Raw genomic sequence first — 17,814 nt, forward strand, 5'->3', positions numbered from 1 at the left:
CGATCAGTTTAATTTAGTTCAGATAATATTGATATGTGATAGCAGCAGAAAGCAGAGGGTATGGCCTACATACAAATACATTGTTTACTACTGCTTTTCTGTAAAAAATACTGAAACGTTTTGAGAGTTTTTGCCAGTTCCATGCTTCTGTTTCCCTTTAGTCAACTAATCAGACAACGAGGCATGTCTTAGTAGACTCTAAATCGAACAAGGAACAAGGATCATAAAGGCGGCAGTAGCTCAGTGGCAAAGTGCTCGTCTTCTGATCCGAAGCTCCCGACATTAAAATCCTGGTAGAGCCGTTGTGTTCTTGGGCAAGACACTTAACTCGCCTTGCCCCCAGTGTCGGCGTACACTGGTGTGTGAAAAGGTGACTTGATGTAAAGCACTTTGAGAGCCTTGAAGGTAGAAAAGCGATATGTAAATGTGACCATTTATCAGTCACCTGCAGCCCCAGTACTGACAGAAGCTCTCAAAACTCATTATGAACAGAACTACGCTGCGCTGCTGCGCTGTGCGATCAGAGGAGTTCACGCAGTTACATTACGTACACAGAAAACTACTAGAAAACGATTAACTCCTAAATCTCAAACTAACTCACTCAAAGTCTTCTACTTTCTGCTGTGATCCATATAAATCCTTACAATCCTTTTTCATTTATTTCCTACTGCTTGTTCCTGTAAGGGGTCGCGGGTGACTTTGGGCCTTAGGCGGGGTACACACAGGGGCCAGCTCGTCGCAGCACAAACAGACAAACATTCACTCTCACATTAATTCTCTGGGGCCAATTTCGGAGAGCGCAGCGAGAACCCACAGTAACACGGGGAAGACACGCAGACTCCACCCAGAGGGATCATGTGACGCTGGCCCGGGAATCAAACCCACGATGGAAGGCCAGAGCGCTAATCGACAACAAAAATGTGTATTGAACAAGACTCCATTGACCGATTAATCGACTAAACAAGGCAAATACTGCGGGACGTTCCAGGCAAAGCACCAAAACATCCACCTCCACCTTTAAGGCAAAAAGCAAGTTTAAAACAGTCACATCGCCTTCTCTCTGACACTAAACTGCGGCTCACTTTAAGGTGCCGTCTCTGACAGAAGAGCAGTGGAGCCTGTACTTTTCTCGTCTCGCTGGGAGCGCAGTCATGTCACCGGGGCTCAGTTTGAAAGGCTCCTACTGTTTCATGCACCCACAGCTGAATTTGGACACTTTTAGACAGAGGTGTGAGACGCTGTCAGGGGGTAAAGCCTCCAAGCACGTTCACTCCGCTCTCTGCAAGGTTGATTTTCAAATATTTATCAAACTGTGTGTATTTTTAAAGGTGTACTGTTACGTATGGCAACATAATAACCAGAATTTACTGTCTTTTTTTCGGTAAATTCCCCCATCCTGTTCCCTGAAACAATGGATTCTAAAGAAAATTTGAATGAATAACTGACAATAATAACTATAACAGTAGCTATAGAATAAAAAAACGGTTTGAAATGGATAAAGACATGAATGCTAAGACATGCACAAATTAGATACACCCGCAGCATAAAAAAAGAAAAAGGTTGATTTTGAAGTTGAAAATAAGATAAGATAACCTTTATTTGTCCCACGATGGGGAAATTCCAGTGTTGCAAAACAGAGTAGGTACAGGGGTATAAGGTAATAATAAAAAACAGATAACTTATAAAAAACACTATAAAAAATGTCGGTGTAATCCCTCATTCGTCCAGGCGTGTTCCATAGTAGAAAAAGCTTCAGTTGTAGTCATCTGGACTCAGTTTGAAAAATTAGACGTTTCGACTCTCATCCAAGAGTCATTGTCAATAAAAGAATTTAGATCGAGAACTCCGATATTAATACTGTTCTGTGGTAAGACCCGCACATTGGGAGGAGCCTTCCTGAAGTAGAAAGAGTTGTTTGTTTCAACAGAAACTCCCCCCTTGTATCTACCGAGCTAGCCTATTCAGAATCTTAATGGGCTATTAGAATCCTCTTTGTCTTTGTGAGACCCTGGCTCAACCACCCTGAGAACCTGATTAGCATCTAAATGTCCTGGTCCTGGTCCTCTACCTTTCCAGGGGTTCAGTAACCCATTATAAATAACAGGAAGATTAAACCTTAGCCCTCCATTTCTGTTTAAAGAAGGTCTTTCTTTTTTAACAAAAATAGCTTCCTTAACTCCTCTTTCAAACCATCTTTTCTCCCTGCTTAAAACCTTCACCTCACCGTCTTCAAACGAGTGATTAGAGGCTTCAAGATGGAGATGCACGGCACTCTGTGGTCCTGAACTTGTATTTCTTCTGTGCTGATAAAGCCTCTTGTGTAGAGGCTGTTTTGTCTCACCTATGTACCGTTCTTTACAGCTTTCTTCACCGCATTGGATCGAATAAACTACATTGCTCTGTTTTTGAGTCGGCAACTTGTCCTTTGGGTGAACCAGTTTTTGTCTTAAAGTGTTGCCTGGTTTAAAATAAACAGGGACTTCGTGTTGTCTTAAAATTCTCTGCAGTTTTTCCGAGAGGCCAGACACATAAGGGATAGAAACACCCTTCCTTCTCTGTTCAGTTTCCCTTTTGTCCTGCTTCTTGGTTCTCTTCACTCTGTTGAGAGCCCAAGCGGGGTAACCACAGGCTGAGAGGGCATTTCGGACATGTTTTTCCTCTTTCTTCTTGCCCTCTGAGCTGGTGGGCACACCTTGAGCTCTGTGTTGTAAGGTTCTGATCACACCCAGCTTGTGCTGTAGTGGGTGGTTGGAACCAAAGAGCAGATACTGGTCCGTGTGTGTAGGTTTCCTATATACGTCTATTTGGAGTTTCCCGTCCTCTCCTCTGATCGTGGAACAATCAAGAAAGGCCAAGCGATTCTCCTTAGCGTCTTCTCTTGTAAACCTGATATGTGGGTCCACAGCATTGATGTGATCAGAGAAGGTTTCCAGCTCTTGTTTCTTAGAGTTAGTTCCCATAGTGGCCAACCTGTACATGGAGCACTTTGAGAAGAAGGCACTGTCCTCATTCTCAGGCATAGCCCCAAAACTGTGGCTCCGCTATGTCGATGATACTTTTGTAACAATTAAGAAACAAGAGCTGGAAACCTTCTCTGATCACATCAATGCTGTGGACCCACATATCAGGTTTACAAGAGAAGACGCTAAGGAGAATCGCTTGGCCTTTCTTGATTGTTCCACGATCAGAGGAGAGGACGGGAAACTCCAAATAGAAGTATATAGGAAACCTACACACACGGACCAGTATCTGCTCTTTGGTTCCAACCACCCACTACAGCACAAGCTGGGGGTGATCAGAACCTTACAACACAGAGCTCAAGGTGTGCCCACCAGCTCAGAGGGCAAGAAGAAAGAGGAAAAACATGTCCGTAATGCCCTCTCAGCCTGTGGTTACCCCGCTTGGGCTCTCAACAGAGTGAAGAGAACCAAGAAGCAGGACAAAAGGGAAACTGAACAGAGAAGGAAGGGTGTTTCTATCCCTTATGTGTCTGGCCTGTCGGAAAAACTGCAGAGAATTTTTAGACAACACGAAGTCCCTGTTTATTTTAAACCAGGAAACACTTTAAGACAAAACTGGTTCACCCAAAGGACAAGTTGCCGACTCAAAAACAGAGCAATGTAGTTTATTCGATCCAATGCAGTGAAGAAAGCTGTAAAGAACGTTACATAGGTGAGACAAAACAGCCTCTACACAAGAGGCTCTATCAGCACAGAAGAAATACAAGTTCAGGACCACAGAGTGCCGTGCATCTCCATCTTGAAGCCTCTAATCACTCGTTTGAAGACGGTGAGGTGAAGGTTTTAAGCAGGGAGAAAAGATGGTTTGAAAGAGGAGTCAAGGAAGCTATTTTTGTTAAAAAAGAAAGACCTTCTTTAAACAGAAATGGAGGGCTAAGGTTTAATCTTCCTGTTATTTATAATGGGTTACTGAACCCCTGGAAAGGTAGAAGACCAGGACCAGGACATTTAGATGCTAATCAGGTACTCAGGGTGGTTGAGCCAGGGTCTCACAAAGACAAAGAGGATTCTAATAGCCCATTAAGATTCTGAATAGGCTCGGTAGATACAAGGGGGGAGTTTCTGTTGAAACAAACAACTCTTTCTACTTCAGGAAGGCTCCTCCCAATGGGCGGGTCTTACCACAGAACAGTATTAATATCGGAGTTCTCGATCTAAATTCTTTTATTGACAATGACTCTTGGATGAGAGTCGAAACGTCTATTTTTTCAAACTGAGTCCAGATGACTACAACTGAAGCTTTTTCTACTATAAAAAAATGACCTATCAAAACTGTTATTTCAATAATAGCACGTAGCAACAGTGTTCTTTACCTAAATAATAGACTTAGCAATGAATTAGATGCATTTCACATTTTAAAAACACACAAACAGCAGCCGTGTTTATTGCAAATGCCTGTGTTTGACATGAGAATTCAAGCTGCGCCAACAGCAGTCACAGCTCTCCCTGTGAGCTGAGGTAGCACCAGAGCCTTTTCACTTCATTACTCTGCAATGTCACCAAGATAAAACCATCTTTCTGACTTTATCCTGTGCAACTCTCATAACAACTGAAGCTCTAATTACAGTGATTTTGAAGGACTGAAGTGATAAAAGTTATATGAAGTTATACGGATGAAATCCAGAGCTATACACAGATATTTGTATAGTTTTCTATTATGATTGTTGTACTGGTGTGAGTGTAGTGTGGTGCCGGGGGTCCCTGTACAGGCCCTGCTGGCAGATGATAAATGAGTCACTTATACATACAAATTAAACAAAGATGTTAAAATCTTAAGCTTGTTGGCTTAAGACCAAAGCTTTAAGTCAAACAGCACCGACCTGAGATTTAAGATTTGGAGAACAAAAGGCATAAAACCAGATTGTAAAATAAACTCAAATGAAAAGCTTTGATATGTTGAATGAATCCTTTGGTTTAGAGAAACAGGAAGTTTATAGGTATTTTCAGATAAGAAGTTATTATAATCAAGAAATAGAACAAAGCAAAGATTATTATATCCCTTTGATCAAACTCTTAATTAAGGCAAAACAATCAACTTTCAAGGGAAATAATATCTAAAGTATATAAATGCCTTATGACCTGAACAGCCAATCTTCTAAATACAGTACATTAACTAAATGGGAAAAAGAGGATAAGGAGAGGGAAAATGTATGTACATGTCAAAGTGCTCATTACTCACAGTGAGGGGCTGAATGTTGGAGAAACTGTGGTCGCCGGGAGGTACATCATTGTCATGTGTTCTGGGAGTGGGAGTGTCCTGTTGTACAAAAATATTGAACAGAAATTAAAAAGGCAATGCAGACACCACCATCCAGTTCAATTTCAGAATGATGTATTTGGGCCTAAAACCCCTGCCATGGACACAGTAAATGGATACCCTTGGAACATACTTCTGGCAGCTGGAAAAAAGACCATCACAAAAAAATGCATGACACAAACTGCACCAACGATAAAAGACTGGACCGACGCATACTGACACGGGAAAAAAAAATCACATTCGGACTCGACCTGGAAACGGACAAATTTGAAAGAAACTGAATTAAATAAGATTTGTATTAGAATGTTGTGTGCCTAAAACTTTTTTTCTTTAGATGCCTTATTTTTTCCTAAAATCCTAAATTTGATTTTCTCTGGTCCGGTTCTTGTTTGTTTTGCATTTTCTTTGTTTTTTAAAGAAAATTTTGAAAAAAAGAAAAATAAGAGGTATTATTTGTTATTACCAATTTATTCCTCAGCTTGTTATACAGGATACAACAAGTGCAGCCGGCCACAGTGTCGCGAGTTTGATTCCAGACTCTACTTTTTGCATGTCCTCCCTTCTCTTCATCTCCCATTTCACTTTATACTTTCCAGTCAATAACCCCTACAGGCACAAAAAACTTAAATAAATAAAAATAAAATGATTTTACTGTTGTTTGGTCACAGTCTCAATAATCATGACTGATCGTTGAATCCTGATGTTTTTTCTCACAACAATCGTAACATTAACATTTGATACCATGACATCCCTCGATGCTATATCACTAGTCTCTCAAAGATCGGCGAGTCATAAGAGACTTCGGCCTCAGCGCGGATCCGCCCCAGCAGCGACGTCTGTTCTGTACAAACCACATATTGCACTGCACTTCATGAGAGTCTGTGGTTGGATTCCTGAAAACGCCGACTCGCATTTGGCACTTACGCGAGAAACAGAGCAACACAGAAACACTTAAACGCTCACCTTCCCCGCTGTGCCGCTAATGTTGTGAAAACTGCAACAGAAGCCTATAAACAGTGGATATTTTGAGAGAGGAGATGATGTAATACTCTGCACTGGGGACAGGAGCCGGGATTTTTGGTTTCGATTGTGTGGCATCTTCAAACGCTGCACCACAGAGCTGTGAACGGGCCCTTGAACATGCCACATTATAACACAGACTACACATTAAAGCAGTAAATTTACCCGGTACAGTCTGTAGGGCTGCAACCAACGAATGTTTAAGGAGTGGAGTAGATTATTTCTATTGTACAATGACACTTTTAATCATTCAAGAGACTTAATTTTGCTTCTAAAAAGGTGACAATTGTTATTTTTTTTGGACTATATTTTTTTATATAATTATTACTTTATTTATTACTTTATTTATTTATTTATTTATTTGATCATTATGACTGCTGGAACAACAATGTGAATTAGATTTGATTTTCTTTCTTTTTTAGTTTATTTCTTTTTATCTTATTTTTTCATTCACTCATTTTCTACCATTTGTTCCCGTTTGGGGTCGCCACTGACTTTGGGCCTTAGGCGGGATACACCTTGTACAGGGGCCAGCACGTCTTTAGTCCAGTTTGTGTCAAATTCATCCCTTTTCATGTGGAGTCTGTATTTGAGGTTTTGTTTTTACATTGTCCATATGTCAGTTAAGGCGTCAGTCCAGTCCTTAATCGTCATCGCGGTTTGTGTCATCCATTTTTTGTGCCTTTTTCCCAGCTGCCAGAAGTATGATTAGCATTAGATTAGTATTTTCATTTGAAACATCCAAAAGGAAAATCCACAAATGTTTGACCTGGACATTTATCAGTGACAAAGTCCATTATTTCTGCCACATTTATCCAACCACAGAAACACATTGTGCTTTGTCCTTTGGCCTGTTCAATTTACCACCGCAGAGAACCTGAGCGGCCCTTCAATCACACACAACAAACAGACTTGATTCAGATATCCTTTTACCTGCGAGTGATTGCTCATCGTTTCCCCTTTCTCCTGAGACTTTTCACGGGCGAGTTTGGCGGCCTCTTTTACCTCCTGAAATTTCTCGGCAAACTGAAAATGCAAAAAAGAAATAAAAGTACAAGGATTAGTTTGCGAGAGAAAATTGTGTTGAGTTTTGTAAATGTAATTATCTGATAAGAAAGGAAGAGGGTTTAGAGTTTTGATTTGCGTGTTTGTGTGATATCCAAGCCTGATGGTGTCATTTACAGTCGAACACAAGTAGAAATGGAGATACAAGTTAGATTGGAAAAAGACTTTATTAGTACCACACTGGGTAGATATATTTTTAATTGCAAATGGGAACTGTGTAAAACTGCTCAACTATTGGAAAAACACTTTAAACTCAATACATTATAAGATGATAATTGCTTTATAAGATGATAAGTCATAACGATTAGTCATTATGGGCGATACCAGTGATTTATTTCCTCGATCCGATACCAAGTAATACAATGGGAAGTATTGAGATATTGATACGATACTGATACAAATGAGTTTTGTAATAAAATACACTGAAAACTCCTTGTTACTATATTATTATTTCATCTATTGCTTCTGTTCCACTCCGACTTAACTAATTATACAGTACAGAATAAACTTAAAATGTTAGTACATTTTAAAAATACATTGGATGTATTTTTAGTAATTTTTGCATGGGAAATCAACACTTTTCTGTACTTCACGATAACAACAAATACTGCTGCAAATATGACTGATTCATGCACAAAGTTTTTCCACTTTTAATCAGCGTGGATGAATTAATGGGGTGTTTTTTTCCGCTGATTGTACAAATGAGCTTTGGATTAATAAGGTTCATCAATCAGTCAATGTACTGCATCTATGACATATGAACAGAGACCAGGAAACACAAGATAATCTTTGACAAACCTCACTCACACTTCCACTTTTTTTATCAATTAATTTATAAGTTTGATGATTTTCTAAATATGGGAGTAACTTCAGAATGAGGCATTTTTGTTAATGTATTAGTCATTTATTACTAAACATTAATAAATGCTTTGTATCTATGCCTTATAGGGATGTCACAATATAACATTTTAGTTTTACAATTATTGGGGAAAAAACAAACATTACAACGATTATTGAGACTGTGACCAAACAACAGTGACATTTAACATTTTTGATACATTTGATAAAAAGCTGTGCGTTTGTTTATTAGCGCGATGGATCGCATCGCATCTCTCGTCTCCCGTAGATTTCCGTCTTTTATGAATCAACTCGAACAGTCTATCTCCGTCCTAATTTTGTCCCGTACACTGAGGGAACTATATTATGATAGATCAATGCACGTAGACACGCTGAACCGTGCTGCTCTCGAGGGACGAGCCGCACGCGGCTGCAGGTGAGCAGTAGGTGTGTTTTATGACTGATACGTGGCAGGACTAATCGGCCGTCCACGCCACGAGGAAATGAGACTCAGATTTGGGCCAAGAAATCGTCCATTCAACCTTTAAGTCCATTTTTTGGATGATTGAGTGAACTAAAAAAAACTTAATTTTGTTTCTAAAAAAAATTGCCTTGATTATTAATTTTCGGTTCTTACTGATTATTGTGACATGAATAATCACGATTATCGATTAACCTAACAATCCTGACATCCTCTAATGCCTTATTCTAAAGTGTTCCCTTAATATGCATTAAAAAGATCTAATAAAGTGAATTGATTAAAGGTGCACTATGTAATCTTTCTGATACAGGGATTGCCAAATATTTGTCTCCATGGAGATGTTATTGCTTTGCCTGGAATGTTCAACTGTGTGGCATTAGAATGATGAGTCTCCAAATGCCTGAACTAGATGAACTGTGAGATAAATGTGGTCAGATATTTGAGTTTGAGTCACTTAATCCCAAACTACATTTTGAAAGTGAAACCTGATGTGTGAAAGTGAAAGTGTGATCTGGTGCTGGTCCTGGTCCTGGTCCTGGTCTGACCTTGGACAGCTGCTGCTCGGAGGAAAAGCCCAGTCCGAACACAGTGTTGGCTCGACTGTCCGCCCACTGCCCGAACTTCTGCGAGGTCTTTGTGAAGGTCATGTTGGGAGTGATGGTGCTGTTGATGATCACCTGCAGACACAGACGGGGAGATAAGTTTATATATATATATATATTTTAACATAAGCATATCATGTTGTGGCTTTGTTATCACTTGAAAACACATCTCATTGTTCTTCTGTATTCTGGAAATGTACAATATATTGCATATCAACATTCGTTATAGTGACAGGCCCACCTACAACACGAAAATCGAATCAAATGCACCTTGTTTTTTAGTGATGAAGTTTAGAAATTAGGGGTGGATTGAAACATAAATCCCACAAGAGTGATATGATAGGTCCACGAGATGTGATTTAGACTAAGATTTTGTTTTCCTTTTTGCCCTTTTTATTATTTAATTCTATTTAATTCTATTTAATTCTATTTAATTCTATTTAATTCATTCATTTTATTCATTTTATTCATTTTATTCATTTTATTTATTTTATTTATTTTATTCATTTTATTTTCTGAACTAATTCATTTTAAACAGATTTGCATTCCTAGCATCCAAATTGCACAGCGTGATGACTTCAGGAGCGCGTCTCACAACTGCTGACATTTAATATGAACTAATGATCCTTTTGTTAATCGATTAGTCTAGCCTTTATTCTCCGTTGTTGATTAGAACGCATAAGTCACGTGATGAAAATATTTGTACAAAATTTGCCACAGATGAAGCTGAAGTGAAGCCGTTTGAGGATCCTGGTGGAGCACATTTATGGACAAAAGAGTGTTTTCATCAAATAAATCAATTTACACATCAATAAACATAATTTTCATGGAATTGCGGCTCAATTTGAGTCATAAAACTTATTTTATCAGCTCATGGCATGTTTTTGAACCCATGTATAGACCAGTTAACAGTTATTTGATCACTAAATTAGTTGATGAATAGTTCAGTAATCACTTAGTTAAAACTAACTTGTTACAGCCTTATTATTGCATTGTGTAAATATGTATGGAAATCACTACCACATCATAGGCAAAGTCTATAATTAAGACCTTAAATTGGATCAATCTAGTACATAAACTCCAACAGCTGCTTCTTAAACTTGACATTTGATTCGGTTTATCATTTATTTCAAAATGAAAACCGGAATCAATCCATTATGATAATAATAATCTTTCATTGCCACTGCAGAGAGAGCCCCACTGACCTAGAGCGCTCAGATGCCATGTCTCCGCTGCAGGACGCTCACCTGTTGTAACTATTCAGGGCATGTGCTGCCATCGACATTTGCCACGGTCTAAATATGTAGCTTTAGCATTAGCCAATAGCAACGTCAACAGTAAATTTAGACAGGTTGTACGGTAGAACGTCTAAATGAGCGGCTAAACTATAGCAGATACATGTGAGACGGAGCACAATCCGATCACAGAAAACACAGGGCAAGTGCGGATGTAAATTACAGACAATTAAGAACAAAGCAGGCAGAGTAATTACAGTCGCAGCAGTTTTAGTCTGCGTTTAGAGACAGACTCATGTCCTTTCACAGAAACACATCCAACAGTCAATGCACAGATAAGGATTGTGTAATGATTATTATGATCATTATTATTATTACATTGTATTTACATAAAGCTTTTGCATCTTCAAGGCACCCAAAGCGCTTTTCTTTTCATGTATCGTATGGCCAATGTAAAGCACAGAAACAGGAAAGAAAATGTATAATTTAATGAGTAATAATGTTTTTTTAGGATTAAACCGTAATATATACATAATTATTTTGCCTTCCGAATTGTGTCATCAACCTTATTAAGAGAAATATACTGTATTAAAAAAAAAAGATAACAGATGACGAGTTTAGGAAGAAAAATAACTTACAGCTTGCGCTGTGCAATTCGGACAAAATATTGGGATTTTTCCTACAAGTTTTGTGATTAGATTTGTGTTTTGTTATAGAATTCTGTTCAAAGTTCACAAAACGCATTCAAACCTACAAACAAACAAAAAAACAAACAAACATGTTTGCAGGAATCTAACATGCAGCTTTTGTGCAGAATAACATATGTTGTTGTTTGTGTAGGAAACAATGGCACTTCAAAAATTGCAGCATTTGTGTCCATCCAAAGCGGTGCAATTATTACACCATTCAATTATGAAAACGTTGTAATCAAAAATACAATGAATTTCCTCCTGTTCAGAGTCATATTTGCGATTGTTCTGCCTCAAAACCTGGGGCAAAGACACATTTCTAATCTACAGAGGGTGAATTCAGTAAAAATGTTGAGTATTTTTACACGTGAAAATTAAAAAGTCACAGTTTCCAACAGTGACACAAAAAATATTTGCTTTATTACTTAGATTAGTTCAAATTAACAACAAGACCTAAAACAAATGGAGGTTTGTTTTTTCTGACGGTATTACCAAAGAAGTGACTTGAAATATGAGCTCTACTTTCTCTGCAGGTTATTTCGCCATAATCGAGCAGCTTTATTCCCTTTGTTTATCACACTCTGCAGCACTATACTGTTCTCTAGCCGCTGTTGTTATGTTCCACTTTGCGTCATCAGAAAAAAAAAAAAAACGATCCGATTGTCTAAAAGGGCAGTCTGGGCAGATGTCTTTATCTTTATGGTAAAATATTAAACAGCTTCTCTTCTCACACCAAAAAAGTGTTTCAATAATGTGCAACTTTAATGAGCTCTGCAGAGAGGATCTGTGCAGTGGCTGTGCAATGAGGACAGGTAAAGGCAGAAGTATTTTCATGACATGATTTTATAGTACATGTTCAAGGTTATAACAAGTGAAGATATTGCTATAGCATTGGAGAATCATGAAGAATGTGCAGCTGTGTTTATTGCTTTGTCAAAGGCCTTTGAGTCAGTAGATCATTGTATTCTCTTGGATTGTCTGGATGCTATGGAGTTTGACACAAATTCTTAAAAAATGTTTCAGATTACCTCACAAATAGAGCTCAAGCCGTTTCTGCTATTTTCTTCCCTTAATAAAGGAATTCCTCAAGGCTCTGTCCTTGGACCACTGTTGTTTACAATGTATATAAACTCAATTGGACATAATATAAGACACAGTAGCATCCACTTGTATGCAGATGATGCGATTCTGTATGATAAGGCATTTTCTTGTGCTCAATTGATTCATAATATTCAAGAGGATTTTCCCTCCATCCAACAAAACTGTGTTGATTTGTCGCCCCCGACGGCCCCTCATCTGCCTGAAGAGTGGGTCCAGTTCGCCTCAGACGGTCCCTCATCTGCCTGAAGAGTGGGTCCAGTTCGCCTCAGACGGTCCCTCATCTGCCTGAAGAGTGGGTCCAGCTCGCCTCCGACGGTCCCTCATCTGCCTGAAGAGTGGGTCCAGCTCGACTCAGACGGTCCCTCATCTGCCTGAAGAGTGGGTCCAGCTCGACTCAGACGGTCCCTCATCTGCCTGAAGAGTGGGTCCAGCTCAACTCAGTCGGTCCCTCATCTGCCTGAAGAGTGGGTCCAGCTCCAGTCTCCCTCGTGTCCGTCTGTCCGTCTGTGAGAGTCGGATCTCTCCTTCACTGGAACTCCTCCAGGTTTCTACGCTTTTTTCCCAAAGAGGTTTTTTTTGTAGTTTTTCCTGGCCGAGAAGGAGAGTCTAAGGACGGAGGACCCTGGGACATCGTCCCTCGCCACCACAGACATTGTTGATTCATTTCTCCCTGTGGCCCTCAGAGGCAACTGTTGTTGTGATTTTGGGCCTTACAAAAATAAATTGATTTGATTTGATTAATGAATTCAAATAAAACAAAATGTATGCGGTTCTCCAAAGGACACTCTAGTGACCCTAAAAAGAAATCAATTCTTACGCTTGATGGTAATATGATTGAACAAGTACCCCGTTACAAATGATATACAAGCATTCTACATCAACAGTGTTAAAACCTCTGAACTCGGTTTATCATTCAGCTGTAAGGTTCAGCTCTACGGTTCAGCTCTAAGGTTCAGCTCTGAGGTTCAGCTCTAAGGTTCAGCTCAAAGGCTCAGCTCTAAGGCTCAGCTCTGAGGTTCAGCTCTAAGGGTTCAGCTCTAAGGCTCAGCTCTAAGGCTCAGCTCTAAGGCTCAGCTCTGAGGTTCAGCTCTAAGGGTTCAGCTCTGAGGTTCAGCTCTAAGGTTCAGCTCTAAGGTTCAGCTCTGAGGTTCAGCTCTAAGGGTTCAGCTCTAAGGTTCAGCTCTAAGGTTCAGCTCTAAGGCTCAGCTCTAAGGCTCAGCTCTAAGGCTCAGCTCTAAGGCTCAGCTCTAAGGCTCAGCTCTAAGGTTCAGCTCTAAGGCTCAGCTCTAAGGTTCAGCTCTAAGGTTCAGCTCTAAGGCTCAGCTCTAAGGTTCAGCTCTAAGGTTCAGCTCTAAGGCTCAGCTCTAAGGCTCAGCTCTAAGGCTCAGCTCTAAGGCTCAGCTCTAAGGTTCAGCTCTGAGGTTCAGCTCTGAGGTTCAGCTCTAAGGTTCAGCTCTAAGGTTCAGCTCTAAGGTTCAGCTCTAAGGTTCATTACAGGAGAAGGACACAGAACTCACTACTGTGAATTATACTCTAAAGTAGAATGGCGATCATTGGATGAAAGAGAAAAGCACTGCCTTTAGTTTGTATATAAGGCATTTTGGCATTTTGCCTTATTATTTTTCAAGTTTTTTGCACATTAGTTCAAGTATTCACTGTTTGAAGTCTCAGGACATTTTTATTTTATAATCCCATTGTGTCAATACAGAGACAGGAAAAACTTTGCTTCCTCTCTGTGGAACAAAACACAGACTCTTTAAATTAAATCATTTTATGCCTTTTAATGATTTTAAAGAGCGGGTCAAGGACTACCTGCAGTGCCAGTGCTCTTGTTTTATATAATTGTATCTCATGTGTTTTAGTACCCCGTTTGTTGTTGTTTATTTTGCGTTGCGTTTTACCCATGAAAAAGAGAACTTTTCTCATTGGGTTTTCCCTGTAAGACAAAATAAATTGAAAATGAAAAATGAAGCTGATTGTAACAAAACAGTTAGACAATATTATGCCTAAAATACTAGACTATTTTGTTAAGTGAAGTTTGCAGTTGTAAACACTTGTTTTCACTGATGTTATGGATGCGTTTCATCATTATTAACTGACTCAGAGTTGTATTTTTGAACACTCCTGGTTAGGCAAGTAAAAATCTGTATGCATTATATTTCATACCTCAAAAATATTTTATACATGCATATAATCATTTAAGAATACAAAGAGGTAAAGCAAATCCACACAGAGGAGTATTGACAGCTTAACTGTGGTCGCTAATGACCGGGTCAAAACATCTCAAAAATAACTCTTCCGTCCGTACTAATGGATTTATGTTGGCATCATTACAAAAACTGGAGACAAACTGTCTTTTACATGTTATTGTGAAATAGTCCATGCACTTTGTCTTTAGAGACGATTATGGGTCCGTCTGATAAAAGGACGTCTCACTCTGTCACAGACACCTGATGTAGAAGTCACGACGAGTGCAAGCTCCGAGGCCTGGTGAGTATGTGGGCCGAGCGAACGCCTCCACTGCTGCATGACTAAGTGACAGGCTGAAGGAGGGAGCGAGGGGGAGGGAGGGAGGGAGGGAGCGAGGGGGAGCGAGGGAAGGGGAGAGAGGAGAGGCAGAGGAAGAGAAGAGAGAGAAGAGCGGGAGAGATGGAAGAGCGGGAGAGATAGAGAGGGAGGCAGAGGAGAGAGAGGGAGAGAATGGAGAGAGAAGAGAGGGAGGGATAGAAGAGCGGGGGAGAGAGAGGGAGAGAGGCAGAGGAGAGAGGCCAAGAGAAAGGTGGAGGTAAAGGAGAAAGGGCGACAGGAGTGAGAGGTGAGTGAAAGGGTAGAAGAGAGACCATGTGGGAAGAGGAGTGACAGAGGAGAAGAGGAGACTTTGTTGGGAGGAGGAGTGAAAGAAAAGGAGACTGTGTAGGGAGGAGGAGTGAAAGAAGAGGAGACTGTGTGGGGAGGAGGAGCGAAAGAAGAGGAGACTGTGTGGGGAGGAGGAGTGAAAGAAGAGGAGACTGTGTGGGGAGGAGGAGTGAAAGAAGAGGAGACTGTGTGGGGAGGAGGAGTGAAAGAAGAGGAGACTGTGTGGGGAGGAGGAGTGAAAGAAGAGGAGACTGTGTGGGGAGGAGGAGTGAAAGAAAAGGAGACTGTGTGGGGAGGAGGAGTGAAAGAAGAGGAGACTGTGTGGGGAGGAGGAGTGAAAGAAAAGGAGACTGTGTGGGGAGGAGGAGTGAAAGAAGAGGAGACTGTGTAGGGAGGAGGAGTGAAAGAAGAGAAGACTGTGTGGGGAGGAGGAGCGAAAGAAGAGGAGACTGTGTGGGGAGGAGGAGCGAAAGAAGAGGAGACTGTGTGAGGAGGAGGCGTGAAAGAAGAGGAGACTGTGTGGGGAGGAGGAGCGAAAGAAGAGGAGACTGTGGGGAGGAGGAGCGAAAGAAGAGGAGACTGTGAGGAGGAGGCGTGAAAGAAGAGGAGACTGTGTGAGGAGGAGGCGTGAAAGAAGAGGAGAATGTGTGGGGAGGAGGAGTGAAAGAAGAGGAGACTGTGTGGGGAGGAGGAGCGAAAGAAGAGGAGACTGTGTGGGGAGGAGGAGTGAAAGAAGAGGAGACTGTGTGGGGAGGAGGAGAGAAAGAAGAGGAGACTGTGTGGGGAGGAGGAGTGAAAGAAGAGGAGACTGTGTGGGGAGGAGGAGAGAAAGAAGAGGAGACTGTGTGGGGAGGAGGAGTGAAAGAAGAGGAGACTGTGTGGGGAGGAGGAGTGAAAGAAGAGGAGACTGTGTAGGGAGGAGGAGTGAAAGAAGAGAGACTGTGTGGGGAGGAGTGAAAGAAGAGGAGACTGTGTGGAGAGGAGGAGTGAAAGAAGAGGAGACTGTGTAGGGGGAGGAGTGAAAGAAGAGGAGACTGTGTGGGTAGGAGGAGTGAAAGAAGAGGAGACTGTGTGGGGAGGAGGAGTGAAAGAAGAGGAGACTGTGTAGGGGGAGGAGCGAAAGAAGAGGAGACTGTGTGGGGAGGAGGAGTGAAAGAAGAGGAGACTGTGTGGGGAGGAGCGAAAGAAGAGGAGACTGTGTGGGGAGGAGGAGTGAAAGAAGAGGAGACTGTGTGGGGAGGAGGCGTGAAAGAAGAGGAGACTGTGTAGGGGGGAGGAGTGAAAGAAGAGGAGACTGTGTGGGGAGGAGGCGTGAAAGAAGAGGAGACTGTGTGGGGAGGAGCGAAAGAAGAGGAGACTGTGTGGGGAGGAGGAGTGAAAGAAGAGGAGACTGTGTGGGGAGGAGGCGTGAAAGAAGAGGAGACTGTGTAGGGGGGAGGCGTGAAAGAAGAGAAGACTGTGTGGGGAGGAGGAGTGACAGTAGCAGCTGTAGACGGTCTAAGTCCCAGGACAAACTGCAAATCCTCGGTGGGAGACTGGGAGGATCTACATTACGAGTCGGAGGAATCTGCGGCGTCAGAGTGAGCGAGTGGAGCAGCTCACTTTACGTCCGAGCAGACCGAGTGCGACCCGCGGAGCAAAGTGCCGCTAGAGCAAGCGCGCAGTGGTCAGTTTGAAAAGCAACATTTACAGGTTTAACTCTGACCTATTAGATCAACTGACTTTAGAGGAAAGTTGAGAGAAAGCTCCGTGAGGCGAGATCGGGTCCACGAGAACGAGACGAGGCCAGATTTTGTGCTGTAAACTGTGGGTTTGTCAAAAGTATCGAAAATCAGATACTAATCGATGCTTAAACCGGTATCGAAATGACGTAAAAACAAGTGTTGATACTAAAGAGCGACATAAACAGGACAAAATTTGACTTTTCCTGAACAGTTTTAAAATGATATGGTGCTTTATCAGAACTAGAAAAATATCACGTGGAAACATAGAAAAGCGCTTTTATTTTGCGTAGAAAATATCAGACTCATTTACAAAAAATGATGAACATGGACCAGTTTGACAGACATTGGACCAAATGGGCCGTTCACTTTGGATGAATGTGTTTGTACAGTTTGTTGGTGTTGGATCAATATCGTGGTTGAAAAAAAAGTAATTGTCTCATAAACTGCCAAATGAAGTACTTTACATGCAGCTTGTTACTTTCGGTGAATACATTGAACTGAAATCACTCATTATTGCTGCCTTTTTTAGCTATTTCTAGTACAATGTGACCGATTAACCGCAAAATCTTCACGTCACTACTTTATACTGTCGTCTTTTATCATCACGTTATGCTGTGTTGAATGTGACAGACGCGGAGCACACGCCTTCATCGTGACATGGTCAAATTCTGGGCCGACGTGAGCTGGCGACACACACACACACACACAGACACACACACAAGACACAAGACAAACACAGACACAGACACAGACACCAGACACACACAGACAGACACCAGACACACACAGACACACGACACACACAGACACCAGACACACACACAAGACACACGACACACACAGACACCAGACACACAAGACAAACACAAGACACACGACACACACAGACACCAGACACACAAGACAAACACAAGACACAAGACAAAC

The 17,814-nt window shown here is 41.3% G+C and overlaps 1 protein-coding gene across 1 annotated transcript in view; it reads right to left on the reverse strand.

Moving 5' to 3' along the window:
* The window catches only part of homer2 (homer scaffold protein 2), a 70,791-nt gene that overhangs the window by 25,757 nt on the left and 27,220 nt on the right, over positions 1 to 17,814 (reverse strand). The window contains exons 4-6 of the mRNA XM_072465202.1: positions 9,226 to 9,357; positions 7,231 to 7,323; positions 5,200 to 5,277 (exon numbers count right to left, since the gene is read on the reverse strand). Coding sequence (XP_072321303.1) covers positions 5,200 to 5,277; positions 7,231 to 7,323; positions 9,226 to 9,357 — 303 coding nt within the window. The remainder of the gene's footprint in view (positions 1 to 5,199; positions 5,278 to 7,230; positions 7,324 to 9,225; positions 9,358 to 17,814) is intronic.

This window comes from Eucyclogobius newberryi, unplaced genomic scaffold (assembly GCF_026437365.1).
Source record: "Eucyclogobius newberryi isolate DKJ021-1_F unplaced genomic scaffold, fEucNew1.0.hap1 SCAF_5, whole genome shotgun sequence".
NCBI classification, from domain to species: domain Eukaryota; kingdom Metazoa; phylum Chordata; class Actinopteri; order Gobiiformes; family Gobiidae; genus Eucyclogobius; species Eucyclogobius newberryi.